General features: G+C 42.5%; 1 protein-coding gene across 1 annotated transcript in view; it reads left to right on the forward strand.

The window, feature by feature from the left end:
• PAPPA (pappalysin 1) overlaps positions 1–20,504 on the forward strand; it is a 237,167-nt gene that overhangs the window by 98,141 nt on the left and 118,522 nt on the right. The window contains exons 8-9 of the mRNA XM_077913087.1: positions 8,771–8,899; positions 13,855–13,946. Coding sequence (XP_077769213.1) covers positions 8,771–8,899; positions 13,855–13,946 — 221 coding nt within the window. The remainder of the gene's footprint in view (positions 1–8,770; positions 8,900–13,854; positions 13,947–20,504) is intronic.

Genomic DNA, 20,504 nt, shown 5'->3' on the forward strand with positions numbered 1-20,504 from the left:
TACTGAAACCATAAAAGGAGACCTAAATAAATAAAAAGATAAACTGTGTGTATAAATGGGAGGATGCCATATCATAAAGATGTCTTTCCTCCTCAAATACATCTATAAATTCAATGAAATTGGAATCAAAATCCCAACAGGCATTTTTAAAAATGAAACTTTAAATTCATATGGAAGAGCAAAGGAGTTTTTTGAAAGAAAAAAATGAAGTATAGAATGGACTCGTAGCATAAATCAAGACTTTTATAAAACTATGGAAATTAAGACAAAGTGCTATTGATAAGACGTTAGAAAAAAAGAGACCAATGAAATGAAATAACCCAGAAGCAAACTTTTCTAAGTATGGAATGATATATGGCAAAGGTAGTATTACAGTTCAGTAGTGAAAAGATTAATTAATATATAAAAAATTCTGGACAAATGGCTCATCCATGTTGGAAAGGTAAACAATCATTACCACATATCACTTTAAAAACTACATGACGATTAAAGCCATACATGTGAAAATAAAAACCTTAAAACTATTCAAAGGAGATAGAGGTGACTATTTTGTGACTTTTGAGGAAAGAAACATGTATTCAACAAGGCATTAAAAACACAAATAATGAAGGACATGATTTAAAAATTATTCAACAAAGCAGCATAAACAGAATGAGTGAAAGAAGAGTTACAGATTTGGAAATAGTATTTTCAGTTACTTTAATTGCAAAGAATTAGTATCCAGTTTGTGTAAATATACTTACATAGCAATAAGAAAAGAGAAAAAAAAACAATTTTAAAAAGGCAAAGGTGATAAACAAGCAGGTAACATAGAAATCTACATGGTCAACAAACACATAAGATGATACTCAGGTCTGTTAGTCAGGGAAAGGCAAAACGAAGCAGTAATTAAATGTCATTTAGGATCCATTGAATTGGCAAAAAAATTAAATGTTAGAATCAAGTGCTGACCAGGACCTGGAGCATTGGAAAGTCTGTTGATAGGGATGTTAATTGGTACAACCACTTGGGAGAATAATTTGGCAATATTTATACAGTTGAAGATGCAATTACCTTCAATTGAGGGATACCACGTTAGATATATTTCTTTCAGAAAACTCTTGCTCTCTGCAAAGGAAAGTGAACACAATGTTTAAAAGTAGCATTACTTGAAATAAACAAAAAGGATTAACAATATTTGTATGTCTTCTTTGCATAAATGTCTGTTCACATCTTCTGCCCATGTTTTTGTTTTTGGGGGTGTTAAGTTTAATAAGGTCTTTATAGATCTTGGATACTAGCTGTTTATCTGATAAGACATTTGCAAACGTCTTCTCTCATTTGGTTGGTTGCCTTTTAGTTTTGTTGACTGTTTCTTTGCGGTGCAGAAGCTTTTTATTCTGATAAAGTCCCAATAGTTCATTTTTGTTTTTGTTTCTCTGGCCTTTGGAGACGTGTCTAGTAAGAAGTTGCTGTGGCTGAGGTCAAAGAGGTTGCTGCCTACATTCTCCTCTAGGATTTTGATGCATTACTGTCACACATTTAGGTCTGTCATCCATTTTGAGTTTATTTTTGTGTATGGTGTAAGAGAATGGTCTAGTTTCATTCTTCTGCATGTGGCTGTGCATTTTTCCAGCACCAGTTGCTGAAGAGAATGCCTTTTTTCCATTGGATAGTCTTTCTTGCTTTGTTGAAGATTAGGTTGACCAGAGATCTAAGGGTCCTATTTCTGGGTTGTCTATTCTGTCCCATTGACCTACGTGTCTGTTTTTGTGCCAGTACCACACTGCCTTGATGATTATTACCACTTTGTAATACAGCCTCAAGTCTGGAATTGTGATGCCACCAGCTTTGGTTTTGTTTTTCAACATTGCTTTGACTATTTGGCGCCTTTCTCATTCCATACACATTTTAGGACTGTTTCTTTGAGCTCTATAAAGAAATACTGATGGTATTTTGATAGAGATTGCATTAAATGTGTAGATTGCTTTGGGCAGCATAGATATTTTAACAATATGTGTTCTTCCAATCCATGAGCATGGAACGTTTCTCCATTTCTTGGTATCTTCCGCAATTTCATTCATAAATGTTCTATAGCTTTCAGAGTACAGATTCTTTACCTCTTAGATATCTTATGGTTTGGGAATATCACTCAGCCATCAAAGAAAATGAAATCTTGCCATTTGCAATGACATGAACAGACCTGGAGAGTATTATGCTAAGTGAAATAAGTGAGAGAAAGACAAATTTACCTTATGATTTCACTCATATGTGCAATTTCAGAAACAAAACACATGAACATAGGGGTAGGGTAGGAAAAATAAAATAAAATGAAATTTGAGAGGAAGGCAAACCATAAGAGATGCCAAACTCTAGGAAAGAAATTGACAGTTGCTGGAAATGACGTGGGGGGCAGGGATAACTGGGTGATGAGCATTAAGGAGAGCACTTGATGTAATGAGCACTGGGTGTTGTATGTAACCGATGAACCACTAAATTCCATCTCTGAAACTAATAAAAAAATTTAAAAAGTAATAATAATAATAATAATAGAAACAACCTAGGTGTCCACCAAGAAAAGAATGGTCAAATAAAGTATGGTATACTCCTACAATAAAATACTTATGTCAGTGAAAATAATGAGCTAGATCTACATGTATCAATATGTGTGATCTCAAAAATAATGCTGTGCAAAAAAATGCCAGCTGCATACTGATAAATATAGTATTAGAACATTTATGAAATTTAGAATATGCAAAACAGTGCCTGTGAATAAAAAGTATAAAAACATTCGTGATAAGAGGGAAGAACACACAGGTGGGTTGAAAATAAATATATAAAACAACATATTTTATTTCTTTTTACAACAAAAATAAGAGATGAAGAAAATATGGCAGTGTTGTAATTTGACAAATCTGGATAGTGAGGCTTCCAAGGATATTTTTAAGAGTGTTCTCTATGCTATATAACTGGAATATTTTCTAATTAAAATAATAATAATGGGGGGCACCTGGGTGGCTCAGCGGTTGAGCATCTGCCTTTGGCCCAGGGAGTGACCCCAGGGTCCTGAGATCGAGTCCCTCATTGGGCTCCCGGCAGGGAGCCTACTTCTGTCTCTGCCCGTGTCTCTGCCTCTCTCTGTGTCTCTCATGAATAAGTAAATAAAATCTTTAAAAATAAATAAAAATGAAATCACAATAATGGTGTGTATAAAGTCCTTCGGCACATCATGTCAGACTCAAAAAGTTACTGTTTTCCTTCTCTTCCAGTTCTTGGCTGGAAGGTGGTGTACAGAATGCCTGGGTATTACCCTCTGGTCCTCAGCCCACGGCAGTACTGGAAGATTGGTCTCTTCCTGAGCCAGAGGCATCCTAGGTGGTCCCCCTACCGTTTCTTCCAGCTCAGACAATCTGGGTGGTAAATCCTGAACTACACCCATTCTCAGGGCCGGATTCTAACTGCTGAGGCAGCTTCTCGCTGGTAGAAAAGATGCAACACTACACTTCTCATGAAATGAGAGTCTGCACTCCAGAGCTGATCATCTTCCCAGATTTCCATTTCACAGATGAAGAAACGTATGGTCAGAACAGGAAATGCCTTGTGGTAGTGGTAGTGTTGAAGGCAATGTTTGTCTTTCTCCTAACTTTTAGAACTTTTCCAAATGGTCTTTGCATGTGGACTCAACTTGGTTCAAAACTAGGTCTTTTAACTTCTGTCCTGCAGTGTTTTCTCGTTCATAATTTCCAGAAACTGCTGTCTTACAATGAAGTTAGATAGACCTGGCTCAAGTCCCTGCCCCCAAAGCAGTGGGTAGAGCAACCTTGCCAAATATGGCTTTCTTCATCTGAAAGGGGAGATAATAATAATTATTCAGGGAAATGTTGTTTTGATTAAATGAGATGATTCATAGAAAGTACTAAGCCTAGTGCCTGGCATATGATAAATAGGCAACAAATGGAAATAACAATTGCTATTATTATTTGCGGAAGAAGGAGTTTCAAAGAAGCATGACACAATTAGTTACACACACTATGTGGAGAGACAGAGGGTGATCAGTGAATGGTATGATATGGAACAATAGGGGGTCAATAGGGAGTAATCAAAAAGAGGCTTTAGAGACTGTTTCCTAGAAGCAGCAAATGGGATATTTCCATATTGCAATGAGGCTCTCTATCCCTTTTTCTGCTAATGCACTTTTATATTTCCCATTTTACCTTTACTCTGGTATGGGACAAGAATCATATATCCTAATTAGAAGGTAAAAAACAAAACAAAACAAAACAAAACAAAACAAAACAAACAAAACAAAACAAAACAAAACAAAAAAAACAGACCCAAAGCAGTGAAGTGACTTACCTATAGATTTCATGTGGGTTTTATTTTTTTTAATTAACGTTTTTTTAACTTTTATTTATTTATGATAGTCACACAGAGAGAGAGAGAGAGAGGCAGAGACATAGGCAGAGGGAGAAGCAGGCTCCATGCACTGGGAGCCCGACGTGGGATTCCATCCCGGGTTTCCAGGATCGCACCCTGGGCCAAAGGCAGGCGCTAAACTGCTGCGCCACCCAGGGATCCCTCATGTGGTTTTTAATGGACCAATCACAATATGAACTACACACCAACACTTTAAGAAATATGCATTTTTGCCAAGAGCCAGGTCAGGTGGTACTTAGTCTCCTTATGGATATTTATGTACATACTGATATTTTTAAGAAAATGATTTCATAATCTGTAACAAAATTTTCCTGAAAGATTGAGCTCCAGGTGCCATTGGCTGGCTCATTTGATAGAACATGTGTCTCTTGATCTTGAGGTTGTAGATTCAAGCCTCACATTTGATGTAGAGATCACTTAAGATCTTTAAAAAAAAATACCATAAAAAAGATTGGGCTCCAGATCTCATCCACATTACCATCAATGTGACATTTCTGAGGATGAATACTGAAAAATCATCACAGTTAAAAATGCCACTATTTTTGTTTATAATTGTCAGAAATGCAAACCTAAAGCTGATTCATCATCACTTGAGACATTTGTGAAAGAACAATGGCTAAATGTTAAAAATGTTTTTTTAAAAAAAGTCATATAAAAGATGCATAAAACAATCCCTCAAAAGTAGCCAAGCAATCTCATCCCATTTTGATACAGCAATTTAAATTAATTAGCTGGACACATAAAATTAATCTGAGATGCAGTTTGAGGAATTGACCTTTAAATACTAGTGGAGATTAGCTTTAAAAAAATAAATGACACTCAGAGGTCTATGAAGGAAATCAGAAGTGATGCAACTTATCATGTTTCGGGTGAAGTGATAACATTTTAGTTCCCAACAAAGAGTAAATAGGGAGACTGGGCTTGGTAGTGTGCTCTCATCACTGCTCTAAATGAGAAGATTTTGAGCTGGAGAGTGGCTTTGGATCTCAGAATATTCTGATGGTGTTGGCAGGCCTGGAAAAGGCAGATACGAGGGGCTGGTTCAGCCTTCAAGGCAGGGATATAGAGGGAATGACATGGGAGTTTTGAGATGGGGAATAGTGACAGAGTTTAGGGTCTGAGTGGAGGTAAGAGGTGCAGGAGAGGCAGGAATTCAAGCAATTGTGTATGACTTTCCAGATGGTCTTAGAAGCAGCTAAAAGGAACAACTTGACATCTATGCCCCACTTGTAGACCAACCATGAAATAGGTCCTAACCTCCAGCAAAGCCTTCAGAGTCCACTAGCTTGACCTTCCTAAAGAATTCTATTCTACCGAGGTTCTTGAGAAAAGAGCCGTCATTTGGCATAAATTTTGACTTCAACTTGAAGAAAATGTAATTTTGTCACAAGGATTCTTCAGTGGAAAGACATAATATTTTTAATAGCAGTGGTACTGCTCCCCCTTTCTCTGCATCTTTACCAAGGGAGTGACTTGGGCTTTTATTGTCCTGGATGAAAACCTGAGACAAAACCCCTGCTTCAAAGAGCTGCTGTCAGGCTTCCATGGCGTAATGACACATAAGCCATCCACACACAGTTGGAAGAAGGAGGATTATCAAGGTCTCCCTGCAAATCAGATGTGTTCTGTGTGATGCTAGTGGGTAAGAAGGAGGTGTGGGTGGAAGTTATGGGGAGACAGATTTTGCCCCAGGGTAAGACAAACTTTCTGGGATCCAGAATTTTCAGAAGTTGGAATAGCCACATGGAGTGAGAGCAAACTGCAGGTGCTGAGGGTCTTCTAGCCAAATGATGTGGTAAGGAAGAGACTTCCCACTAAGCTGCGGTATACACCATAGGTGGTGTCCCCACTCTCATGGGTTTGCCTAACCAAGGTTACATGTAGCTGTCACTTTCTCCCTTCTACTAAAGACAGCATAGAGTAACTCCAGTGAATGAGAATATTAACAATTAAGCCTTAATAGTAATGGGTTAATATTTATTCGCTATCACAGGCTGGGCACATATGTGCTTTCTATGTGTTCTCACATTCAATCTGTAGGAAACTGCTGTGAGGTCACATTGATGACTAATTCGAAATAGGCTCAGAGCAGTGAAACACCTGCCTGTGACTTCTCAGCTTGTAAGTGATGAAGCTGGGGTAGAAACACATGTTTGCTTGCCTCAGACTTGTGTTTATTGAAAAGCAGGAGGAGGAAGAGAGGAGGAGGGAGGGCAGGGTAGGAGGGAGGAGGGAAACGTTCACAAATATTAGCAGAGCACCTTAAATATTATCAGCCATAAATCATTTGTGACACACTCTACAAATGAAAAACACAATGTAGAGAAGTACTTTTCACACCCTCATGCATTCCACAGAAGTGCTCCATCTGCTTCAGACAGTGACCATATGCCCCCGGTGGCCTGCAATGTAGCCTGAAGACAATTTCTTATTTTATTTCATAACACAGCCATATTTGTTTAATATAAAACAAGCCTCCATATTTTAGAGGAAAATGAATATACAATAGAACGCGTGTCTTCTTTATCTTGTGCCTCTATATTATCACCCGGGAAAACCACTCTACCTGCCACCACAGTATTTCAGTTTTAGAAGCACGACCAGAAAAAGTATACATTTGTTAGTTTGGAGGTGGATGAAATATCTAATAAATTCTTTTAGAAAGAAGAAACAGAGCCTGTATCCACAAACTATATACAGAAGTTTACAAGGCAACAGTTGTTCATACATTCACAGGTATAATATCTTGAGATTTGTATGCATCTTACCTAACTAGTTTTCACTGACAGACAATGATGGAATCCCCAGGGACTTCTGGTCTACCCCCAATATTGTTTTCCACTCCAGCACTGCCGAAACAATCCCTCTTTTGGGTAACAAGGCCAGCATTCTCAGGAAGGCTATATTCCTCACTAGAGTCCTTCAGTGCTCATAAAGTCATACTCACCATTGTGTTTAGAGTCAGGTGATGTTGTCTGCCCATTGCCTCTGCACCTGTTACCTTATGGGCCTTATCCAAACAGCCCCAGCCCTAACAGCAGCTGAAACAACAGATGGGCAGGAGAACTTGAGATTTTTTGACATCATCTTTTTGTTTATGAAATCCCATCCCCCCCCCCACCTCAACTCTGGAATCTAATAAGAATTCTCTTCATTATCATTTTGTGGGATATTTTTTCCCATGGCACCTTTTTATTATTAAAAAGTAAATAATTAATGCAGAGGGAGATAAAAAGGGGAATAACATCACCCTTCGAAAATGGTCGAAAAGGAAATGAGTATTGTGATTTGGTCATGTGGAACCAACATAAATATATCTCTGCCTCAGAGGATAATTGGCAGTAGCCAGGTTTGATGGCAGGAGGAATTTAAGCAGGCAGCTGAGAGGGGCTGAGAAGGGGAGGGAGGAAATCTGTGGTAAGGTTGAGTGTGAGGAAGTGGAAGCAGGCATTGCACTGGGAGGTCTTGAGAGCAGAGGGGAGATGCAGGCTAGGCAAATTGAGAATCTGGCAGCCACCAGTGCCTGGAATTGCAATTTCAAGACAGGATGCCCCTTTGCAAGGGATGAGATTATTAAAACCGGCCTAAACTAGGGATTAGGGAGGCGGAATGCAGGATGTTATTTAGTAGCCTGTGATTGTGAGCAAGTTGATTAACCTCTCTCTGCCTCAGATTCATCATCTGTAAAATAAACATGAAAATACTAGCTCACAGGTAGGGTGGTTTTGATTCTCAAATGAGAAAAATACATGGAGTGTGTGTAGCCCCAAGCCTGACTCGCAGTTAATAGATGCTGCAATAGTTACTATTTTAGTTGAGGGCGAGAGACAGAGAAGAGCAAGAAGTAGAGAGGAGGACAGTCGCCGAACGTACAGCATAAGGAAGGGGCTTGCCCACATGTAATGAGGCTTTGGTTCAGTTCCTACAATGAGGGGGGGAGATCAGACAATGCCTACCGAGCCTGGCATGGTACTTTCCCAGCTCTCTGTTTATCCCATTTAGTTTTCCTGAATGACATTCTCCTAAACACCTTCATTATGGGCCACCTACCATCCGATTCTTATCCACCAGGGTTATTATAAAGGTTAAATTAAAGCTACAAGTACCTAGTAATATTCACGGTTGTCTGTCATTTGATACTAGTTATTATTGCTGTACATTTTGGTGTGGTCCGTCATGCATAAGAGAGTGCCTGAACCACAGGAGACAATAAAAATTATTGGATAACTTAATGTGGGTGTGATTTCAAAAGCAAGCAAGACTGATAGCAGGTACTCAAGGGGATCAATTTTGTCTGCTCCCAGCATTGTGTCTGTATAGCTAATCACCTTTGTTAATAATCTCCGTTTTCCAGGGATCTCAGCCTCGGCAGCACATACCAGTACTGGGTCATCACCATTTCCGGAAGTGAAGAAAGTGAGCCATCACCTGCCGCCATATACATCCATGGAAGTGGCTACTGTGGTGATGGCATTATCCAGAAGTAAGTGGATGTGATTAAAGAAGGGGGAGGGAGTGATGCTGATGAGGTCAAGAGATGGTCGGGGTGCTGAATAGAAGAGCTTATGGGATACTCTTCAATGTGTGAGCTGTGAGTTACCAGCAGTCACCAGCAGTCTGCCAATTTGTCTGCAAGTAGTTTGCTGGCCTCAAAAGAGAAGCAGTGATTCTTTATCAAACACATATATTTTTCAAGTATGTGATACAATATATGATTCTGACAGAGCTGCCATTATGCACTTAGGACCAGCATGCTCTTAATCGTAACTGTTTTATGTGTACTGCAAAGATTCTATTTGTCTTTTCCATTCAGTTAACAGGACACAGTGCATCTAGGTCGAGACACTTTCACATTCTTTGCCGGTTGCCATTGAAATTTGTTAAAACTGCATACTTATTTGTTATTTCTGTCGTATCAGGTTATATTAACAATTTACAAAATGGGTTAAAGGCTCATAAAAATAACAAAATATTCTAACTCACTATAATGTAGAAACCATAAATAGTAAACAGTCCTCCAGAGTGAATACTGAATGTGAACATAAGTAAGTGCAGGGAGGCAAATGAACCAGAAAGTGTAGACTCCGCACGAGCAGCCAAAAAGGAGAAGTGTGAGTAGAGAATATAAAGCTGCATGTCTACACCATGGATTTTATTGGGTCATCAGTCCATTTATCCCCTCGTCCACAGGGCGAGATAGTGCACAACTGTGAAATAGGGGCAAGAAGCCATCAAGGCTTTTGCGTTGTTTTATAAAATTTTTTTTAAAAAAGTAAACCTTTCAGTTTTTTTCCTCTAAAATTGGCACAAAAATGTTTTCTGGCACGAAACGGAATAGTTTTGTCTCTAGAGGTGAAAAACAGACCAGACACCATTTACAGTTAAGTTTCTTATTGCTAAAGTTGTGTTCCTTATTGCTAACATGGTTGCAAGTTACACTATTGCTAAGAGACTTTTAAAACTATGGGCCGATTTAATGACAGCATCACACGTAGAGAGGGCAAACAAGCTATTGGCGAAATCCCTTCATTAAAGGGCGCTGTTGGGTGTCACATAATTTCTGTACAATGTGGAATGGCAGCGACTGTTTCTGTAGGGGGAGGGGTGCAGCAAGGAGAATGTTTCACAGTTGGATGAAACCGCTGATATGTAGACCATGAATCATAGGTGGAGTACGTATGTGAAAGAGAAGTGCCAGATGACTCTTTCTTTCAGTTCATCATTGACTCTAGTGCTGGAGGGGAAGAGCGATTTAATTTGGTACCAATGATCTCGAGGTGTGTAATGTAAACTGGAAACCTGCTTTGGGATAAAGGGACCGGCCAGGAGCAGAGCAAGGGTAACACAGTTGTGCAAGTAAAGCGTTGCACCTGAATACCCCTCCCCACAGACAGCAGAAAGCAGCTTGCTTTCTGGTCATGACTTAGCACTGAAGGAAAGATTGAATGTTGCATGTATCATCAGATGATGGCCAGCCTGTTACGTCTTTTCAACTTGGCTGTGCGGAAAGATAGTACGCACAAGCTTCCGCTACCCCACAGTCTGAAGTATATGAGCTGGTACAAGAGAGGTACTAATTCAAATTGTTGGCATAAGAAATGACTTTTTTTTTTAATGTTGATACTGGTAAGGTCGGTAATGATTATTTGCACCATTTTAAGAGGCTTGCTAAGGTGACATATCTCAGGGATATATATTCACGTCTTAAATGTCTTGCAACTATAATTTCAAAGCTGTGAATTGTTAAGATTTTAATATTCAGGAGATAATATAAGGATTTTTAAGTGTTGAATGATGGCGCAAACCATCTTATTGCCAAGAATTTGACTTGTCAAGCATAGAAGATAAAGCTCCTCGTTTGTCAGAGGATGAAACTCATGGTGTGCTGTTGTCTATGTTTAAAATCCTATCCACATGCACCTAGCAAACTGAAGAGATAGCTTCTAGTGCTTCATATCACCCAGTTGGGGAAAGGAAAGACATTGACCATTTTCTTCCACATTAAGACATCAACTTCTGGCTCTTGACATAGCTGTTGTCTGAGGGAATTCTAAGCTACTGAACAAGGCAGTCTCCCGGGAGAGTGCCCCATCATTTGTGGGTCTAAAATTGAGCCGCGTATCCAGAATATCCAGGAAACACTTGCGGTCATTGCCGACAACCCATAATTGTGATTTGGGATTTTCTAATTCAGCGCAAAGAATATATATATATATAAAGAAACTAACCAGATGTGGAACCTGACCTACAACTCCGTCTGTCCATTTTGCAGCCAGATATAGATGTGTTGGCAAAACACTGCAAACAACCTCATTCTTCTTGCTGATGTAAAACTATTAATATTTTTAAAATTTTATTATTATTAATATAAGTAGTGTTTTCAATAAAGGTTTTTTTTTAGTATTTTTATCTAGAATTCCTATTCCACACAGATATCAAACACTTATTAAGTTACCAAATAGTTGTCGACATGCTTTGTAGAAAACTGAAGGCAGCTTATGGATGGTTCCTTAGACAGAAACAAACAAACAAACAAAAACTTGTAGGAAAAGGAGGAACGTCATCTTAGCTAATTGGATTTTCCATAGGATGATTTGTGCCGATTCGCTATGTATATTTAAGGGAATTTCCAAAGATATTCAGATAGGCTTCACACTTAATGAGGCCCCAGTGGATGAAAGCATTGGATGAATGTAATTATAATATTCCCAAATATTTATTGAGCCTCCATCATGCATGAGCTTTGGGCTACATTATTATCTCCTTGGGTCCTTCCGACAACCATGTGAAATTGGTTCTATTCCTGCACTTTACGGAAGAGACAACTAATATGTACAAAGACTAAAGTGGTTTTCTCCAGCTTCCATGCCCAGTAAAGAGCAAAACCAAGATGTAAACCCAGGCCCATGTTCCATTTGGATTCACCATTGCCTCGCTGTGTCACCAACAGCCCTGCAAACCTAACAAGTGAAAGGGGAGCTTCATGCTCTCTGCTGTATCCCAGGCCCTGTGCCAGGCACTGCAGATCTAGGATGGCAAAGACGGTCCCTTCCTTTGACATCTGAAAGCCTAGTATAGGGGGATGTCAGGTAAACAGGCAAAGGCGGTCAGTTTGACAGGTGTCATGATAGATGGAGCCCGGTATCTTTGGACACAGAGAAGACAGCCACCCACTCCAGCTTGGGAGGTCAAGGAAGGTTTCTCAGAAGCTCTCTATGTAATGATAGATCTGCCAATCTAGAAGATATTTGTGGTGACACTCATGTTTTGCTTAAACCAATAGAACATACTGTTTGGGTGGTGAGGGAAGGCGGGTTAGATGTGTTCTTTGTGGCTTTGGGAAACCAGCCCAGGTTAAAAAAAAAAATCTCTCCCTAGATAACCCATGAGATAGCTAAGAAACACAAGGCTGTCACCAGTTTCCAACATTCAAGATTCACTAGCGGAGATTGGAAACATGGACCCAGCTTGGAATATGGACTTCTCTTGTCCTCAGCTCATGCATTTGCAGGCAGGAGAGCACTTGAGTGGCTCTTGAGAAATTCATGCAATGGCCCAGCCATCTTAAGGATTGATTGCAAAGCACCATTCTGCTACTCTGACACCTCCTAAAGGCAACAAACATCTCCCAGTGTTAATTGCTTGGGTGAAGGGAAAAGTCTAAGGCTTCTTCCATGCTGTGACAGGTCCCAGCTGGTCTCTGGGGAGGGAGAGACAGCTGCCACACACTTGCAGTGACCTCCCAGGACTGAGTGGGAAAGAGAACCCTGATTCCCTGAGCATCTACTATATGTCATACACCATGTCAGTCGCATTAAGTTCCATTCCATTCTTGCACCAGCTCTAAGTAGCAGGTATGGTTGGTTATCTCTATTTGAACCTGTGGCAAAACTGACACTCAACATCTAGAATAGCACTCTCCAGGAATTTTCTGCAGTGGTGGAAATATAGTCTGTGTTGTCTAGTCCAGTAGCCGCTAGCTACATGCTACACACAGCTATCGAGGGCTTGAAATGTGGTAACTGCGACTAAGGAATGGAACTGTAAATGATTTTTAGTCTTAATTGATTTAGATGGCCTGATAGAGATTAGGTGACTTGTCTGAGATCACACAGCTGGTTTGAAATAAGGGGGTCTACGCCAAATTTTCTGTTCTCCAAGGATGAGAATTTTCCAGTTAATGACAATCCATTCTGTCTTTCAGCTCTTTCTCCTCCTTCTCCTCTCCTCGGTCCAATTCAGAGAGCATTGCTCATTTCCTGTCCATCCCAATCTCTGCAGAACAACCCTGGGGTGATAGAAATAATCTTAAAACACAAAACAAAATGAACAATCAAGAGGAGACACTTTTATTTCCTAGCAGTATAGTTCCCATGGGCCTTGGAGTTCCTGACACCATGAAACGAACCACCCGATGGAAAGAGCCATACTTTCTGGTGAAAGGCAGGCCAGACCCAAAAATGTGACTGGGGAAAAAAAAAATCTTTATTATTAAATTCACTGTGGGGAACAGGGAGGAGAGTAAGGTAGAGCATAGTGAGGAACATAATTTATATTTCAGAAGCTCAGGAATTTCCTTTAAATCCACTATTTTAAAATGGCATCGAGATCTCCCAGACACAGGGGAGCAAGGTTGGTTCCTTCATGCCTTCATCCATTCCTTTCTCCCATCTGACCTAACTCATAAGATCCCGGAGAATGGGTCTGAAGCAGATACTCTGCTTCATCATGGGAAGCACAAAATAAGGCAAGGTTAATAGGATCTTCCACGTTTATATCTTTATACATCTCGTTTTGATGAAAAAGAAATGGACATTCAGGGTAAGGGACTTGCCTAAGGCCTCTTGGAAAGTTCATGGCCCCGGGAGGGACCTTCCCATGTCCAACTGTGGTTCTGAAGCTGCTCTGACCAATTTCTCTTCTGTACCTGGTCTGCAGAAGCCAAGGTGAAGAATGTGATGACATGAATAAACTCAATGGTGATGGCTGCTCCCTCTTCTGCCGACAGGAAGACTCCTTCAATTGCATTGGTAAGTGTGTGTCATTCCTTTGGGCTTAGCTGGAGGAGGGGACCTTGCGGAATCATCCCTTCAAGAAGAGCGGGCATGAGGACCAATGATGACTTGCTCCTTGTGGAACGAATATTTACTGGGTGCCTCCAGTGGGCCAGACCTCATGGGGGGCACTCGGGAATACAATAGGAAGCAAATAAAAATGGGGCCCAGGCCCCTACCCTCACGGAGCTTCTGTTCCCACACGTGACAGCGGTGGCTGCCGGTAACTCGTTTTCAGGCTAGCATCGTCCCACTTACGTTGTAGCTCTTCTTCATTCCAGCTCTCCAGGACGGTTATTAGGATAGATTCTTAAGGATTTTATTCTCCCTTTCGAGATGAGTAAAGTCAGAAGCCAGAGAGTGATTATGAGCGTGTCCAGAACCTCATGGCTTAGAAGTGATTAAAGACAGAACCAGGACTCGAACCTGATTTTCTCTGATTCTTAAGCACACACCGAGCTCCTGCTGCTGCTGCACAACCTGCAGCCGAGATCTGGGAACCACTGTGGTCCCTGTCACACACTCAGAACCTCGGGCAGTCTCTCTGACGCGAGGGTGGAGGAGTAGCAGACCAGCTTGTGTTTAGAAAGCAAACGTCCTTTTCCCACCTTTACTGAGTCAGATGGGAAATTTGTTTTCCTCTGGCTTCTCTAGGAGTCTGGCTGGTCTTGTTGTTACAGCCCCACTTGGGAGGCCCTGGCCAGCCCGGGGCTGGTAAACAGACAGGGGTTGGGGGGCAGGGATGGAATTTTGAGCTGGCTCAGATGAGATCATACTTCCTTTAAGATGCAAATCGATACCTGAAGATCAAAGGTCCCCTGGCTAATCCCCTGGGCTGGAGGTGAAAACTAATCACAATTCATTTGCAAGTACAAAAGACAGAGGTGCTCTATCTGAAGAGGGAAGGGGATGAGGGGATGAAACTGAGGGGATGAAAACATTGGTGGGAAGATTTCTCACTGAAAGGCAATTTTCGAGGAAGACTAAAGGGAAGGAAATGTCATTGGGTCCTCACATTCGCAGTGTGTTACAGGGACACATTTAGACCTTCCTTTCGGGGGGCGGGGGGCTTCTGAGCACTGTGAGCTCTTCACCATGTATCACTCACCCTTAGTCCATTCTCAGCACACAAGGATTGAGCACCTACTATCTCCTTGGCACCAAGTAGGGGCTCAGCAACACAATAAGAGGTATCCCACAGCTAACCATGGATGGAAAAGAGGTGGACTTAGAGGAAGCAAGGAAAGACAGAAGGGGAATTTCCAGGCAGGACCTTGGGTTTTTAAATGACAGAAGGTTGTTTTCTTTGCTCTGTGGATTTGGGCCTGGCCCATGGTAAAAACCTGATGTTAGTCTAGTGGTATGGCTGAAGGAGCCTGAGCCGAAAATCAGAAAAACCAGGCTCTAGTCCTCATTGCACGGAGAACTTGCCAAGTTCACACTGGCCAAGCTGCTTCCCTCGTCTGGGCTTCCATTTACCTGGTGTAAACTTCAAAGGATTGGGTTAGGTGTTCTCTAAAGGCCTTGTCTGCACTTGACTTGTGTGATTTCCAAAGTGTGTGGCTATTTCCCTTACCCATGAGCTACTTGCCTTTGTCGTCATCCTCGTGACACCAGCATCACTCCCAGATCATGCTGGAAAGTATCTACCTGTTTTACTCACACTAAGGGTGCATGTAACTTAAGAGCCTCTGGAAGGAAGGGAGGATGTGGGGAAGGCTAGGTAGGATATGGTACCCTAAAAGAGATGCTTGGAGGGGGTGAAGTCTTACTGGAACTCGGCATACTTGTGACTTTATTTATATTGTCTATGGCTGTTTTCCTGCTACAAACTATTGAGCAGGTGCAGCAGAGACCCTATGTCCCAAAGAGCCTAAAATATTTCCGAATCTGGTCTTTTACAGGCCTTTGCTGACCCCTGGCTCATAGGTTTGAAGTCTTTGATACTCTTGGTTATTGGAGCCTGGCACAGACAGGAGGTGACAGTTATGACATTCTTAAAAAAAGAAAAGAACTGAATTTTAAGCATATGGTGGTGGGGCTTGGGAAGCTCTTAGAAAGTAGTGCTGGACAGCGAGTCCAGTCTTAGCGTGCCTCCCCACCCCCCTGGGGCCTAACTTCTCCACCTCTACTTTAGCCAGAATGACTGTTTTGGACTAGTTCAGTGATTTTTCAAACTATGTTAACTGAGAGACTTAAGAGGAAAGAGGTGACGATGAGGGAGGTGCCAAGAAGGTGAGACCCGGACCCTCATAGATCCACTTTATACACTGTTATTCTCTACTAGATTCTGAGTATTCTGGTGGTGATTATGATACTTGTTGAATTTCCGTTATATACCAAGCACATGTATAAATAAACTCTCGTTTTCATAACAACCTTTTATAGTCCTGCTTTTGCACAAGATGAAGCTGAAGCATGAGAAGTGAACCAAGGATATGCAGTTAAATGGTAGAACCAGGACGCAAACCCAGAGAGTCTGACTTCAGACTGCAAAAAATAGTAAGAAAATAAAATTAAAAAAAAAAAAAGGCAGCTCTTGGTCTTTTAGGGCTTTGAGGGTGAATGAGGAACACACTGCTCTAGAACAGTTCATCTAGTGAATTAATGGACTGGGATCCATTGTCAGTGGTGTGGATGGTGTCCAGGGAAGGCTCTGTTACCTGGTATGTTGAATATGGTTTGCATTAGAGGAACAACTTCAGCAATACCCCCACCCTCACCAATTAGAATTCCATCATAGAGACTCAGTGAGACACAGGACGTTCCAAGAATTAAGGAGCCTATCCAGAGATCCCAGCTCCCAGGAACTACATTCCAAGGGCAAACTCCATGAACAGCTTGAAGAGTAGACAGTGAATCTTTGGCTCCCACCAAATCCAGCTTCAGTGAGTCAGAGAAATGGCACTGGAGTGTGGGAGGCTTTGCTGAGATGGACTGGTTTCATCATTATATTTGTCAAGACAGTGGCCAAGAGAACTGGCCTGAGTGAGACTGACTTGGGCTCATACCATGGCTTAGACGTGCAACCGTAGCCAAACATCAGTATTCTCATCGAGAAAATGGTGAAAGTCCTGAGACTCAACTATGGAAGATATGTATCAATATTTTGGATGCTTATTATTTGAATCTCCTTCCTGGATTTAGGAAATAACTCTCCTTGATATAATAATGACGAAACAGAGATCCCAAGCGCTGCAAGTTGAAAATCCAAAAGTCTCCTTTCCCCACTCCCCTCTACACCTTGAGTGTGGGCACAAGAGCTACACTTCCCCTCAACCTATACGTTTCTGAAACATCAGTGAACAGCATGTGGCATTAGTGCTAAAGTGACCATGTTCTGATATCTTCACAAAGACCAGTCCTGGCACCTAATCTTGAGCTTAGACTCGGGCTTTGGAGTGTGCAAGCCTGGCTCTCCCAGAGAGAGTTCTATAACTATCCAGTATTGCCTGAATAGATACTATTTGTTTGATCGTTTTGCTTAAGTTGGCCAACGATGGTTTCTGTTGATTGTCACTTAGAATCCTGACTGAAAATTGTTGTCATAAGAGACTATGAGGTTCAGCCCCATTCCTAGCAAGTTTGATGTGTTTGATGTACATTAGCTATTACTTGTGTCAGTGTGGGTATGGGTGGGGAGTGAGGGTGCAACCACCATTGACGATCACCGGTTAGGTGGGATGTCCTGTGTCCCACACCTTTCTTTAGTGTGAGCCTCTGGGAGGGCTCTTATATCCAGATGAGGGACCTAAGACCAATTATGATGCCTTAACCTGGCCAAGGTAACATAGCTCATAGAGATGTGATCCCATCTTAGACTGAGTACAGCCCCCCTGCTTTGTCTACTCTACTACTCTGCTACTCCCTGCCTTCCTTCCTTGCATATTCCTTTCTCTTCTCTTCTGTATTATTATTATTATTATTATTTATTATTTTGTCACTGGCCATTTAGTAGGGCCAGTGTTTTCCCTGGGTTTGGTAACACCAGTGTGAGGGTGGGTGACAGATTTATGGTGGCATTCCCATTCACTTTTCAGAAGCCCACACGTCCGGAAGTATTCCCAAGGTGCCAATGTGTTATTATGCAACACCCCGGGACTGCCCTTTCCTACTTTCCCACCCCAGCGCCCTCATCCCCCAGCACATAATAAGTTGCTTGTTAAAAGGAACACCACCCACAAGACCTCTTAGGCAATGCAGGCTGCATCCCCAGCAATGTGGAAATTATCTTGTCCTTCTCCCCCTTTTTAAAAAACATAACATACACCAGGCCTTAGGTTTCAGTTGAAAAAAATGTGGTATCAGTAAAATGATAACTCCCCACCGCACACCACCACCGCCGCCCCCCCCCCCCCCGGCCCCCCAGGCACTGGCTGGAGGCTTTGTTCAGCAGCGCTGGGAATTCTCTTCCTACAGCACTGAGTCATAAACTACAGACAGGCTGCTGATAAAAGCCGAAGGAGGGAAGGTAATGCTCAAATTAGACAAAACGTGAAGCATCCCCAGAAGGGGCTCTACTTAGTGATACATCTGAAGCCAGTGCTGGAAATGAGCTACTTTCTGAGATGACCCGCAGCCCCTTACAGGAGATGCAACATGGAGGACTCAGGCTCCGTTTTGATTTACTGCCCTGCGTCCCTCGGGATGGCTGGTCCCAGGGGTGACTTTAGATGTGGGGCCTGCGCTGCAGCTCAGCATCCAGGAGCCTCCGTTTCCCCCTCTGTGATGTGAGAGCCAACGGGCTGAGGGCTCTAAGGCTTCTTGTCCTGTCTGACCCTGGGGCATCCTCTGCATGTCATTTACTTGAAGGCTTTGGGGTTTCAAATCCTACTTGATGCTGATAGATGGTTAGGAAAAAGAAGCCCACGGACCCCCACGTTGTCATCCCGTGGGTCTGTTTTTCCCGATTCTTCCTCTGCTCCCCACCACTGTGGGGCTGCCATTGTCTCTGGTCCCTGACATAGCATCTCCAGCCCTGTCCCAGAGCCAGGGCCCTAACTCAATTATCTGCGAGGCGGCTGAGGCAGAGGAGGGGACACCCATCCTCCTCCTCCCCCCACCCCAGTCCCTGGGAGGGGCGGGGGTCACAGAGCCTTGTGGCCCCTGTGTCAGGCCGCCCTGGCCTGCTCTGAGCCAAGGCGAGAAAGGAAAACAAGAAGATGAATCGCCACGTCTTCTCGGTGGATGTTCTAATGATACTTTAGAACAACAGTGACTAAAAAGAAAAACAGCATCTGGTTGGGGGGAGGGGAGTGGAAGGAGGAGAAGAATGGGCTCTGCTGGGAGTTGCATTTATTATTATTTTTCTTTCTAACAAAGTGAAATCATAATAAGGCGATCCACCTCTCACCTTACTAAAGCATTAAAATTAAAAAAAACAAACAAACAAACAACAACAAAATAAAACCTTCTCCCAGAGGCGTGTACTCCTTCGGACCTCCTTCTGTGGGAAGCGTGACGGCCACCACACCACCTCCCTGACACACGGCTCCCGGTGACTCGAAGTCATGCTTTGAGAAGAAGAGAGAACTATTAGCAGTAGCCGTGGTGGGGCGGGGGGTGGATAAAGGCATGAGGGTGGTCACCTGTCCGCCAGCCTGGGTGGCACCCTTAGCACTGGCATGATGCCACATGGCCCGGTGACTACGAACCTGGATTCTGGGTGACAAGCCTAGCCCAGCCACTTTGTAATCTGAGTTTCCGTTTTCTCATGAGTAAGATGGGTTAGTAATAGACCCTACCTCGTATGGCTGTTGTGAGGCCGACACGAGGTCATACATGTAAAGCATTTTAAAACAGTGCCCCCCCCCAAAAAAAATAAAAAAAATAAAAAAATAAAACAGTGGCCCCTGGTCAGTGTTATGTGTCTGCCACTGCTGTATTATTATTGTCATTATTCGTACCATGGATCCAGAGGGTGTATCAATCCACCCAGGAATCCTATGACATAAGTGATGTCGTTATCCCAGTTTCCTAGAAGAGAGACTCTGAGGCTCAGAGAGGTTAAGTAACTTGCCCAAGGTCCTTCAGTCAGAAATAGCAGGGGAGGGGTTCAAGGTCCTGCCGGACAGGGTCTGAACACCGAAGCATGAAGCCGTGTCGTTTTGTAGGCACCCAACCGTACTAAGTGTTAAAAACCCCCTTTCTGAGTACTTCTGTGCTAAGAACTCTTTTCGCAAGTGACGTCACTCATTTTCCCATCAACTCTGCGCATTCAGGCTCATAATGCCCGTTTTGCTGACGAGGAGACAGAGGTATTGAGGGTTTCAGTGGCTCATCCGTCCTAAGTCATCCAGCCTAGTGGGTCAGAAAAGGAGGCCTCAGACCCCATCTGCCTGCCTCTAAGGACCATGTCCAGTCTCCTGATGAACTCCCCAGGAACAGTAGACAGACTTTCCCACTGTTTCTGCTCTGGTGCCATTGGCGCACAGCAGGAAGTGAAAGTGTAGGCGCAGGTCCTTCTGTGCCTTTTTCATGAGTCATGAAAACTACAACTTTCAGTTATTATCACCCTATAAACATTCCACTGCA

This window comes from Canis aureus, chromosome 10 (assembly GCF_053574225.1).
Source record: "Canis aureus isolate CA01 chromosome 10, VMU_Caureus_v.1.0, whole genome shotgun sequence".
In the NCBI taxonomy this organism is placed as follows: domain Eukaryota; kingdom Metazoa; phylum Chordata; class Mammalia; order Carnivora; family Canidae; genus Canis; species Canis aureus.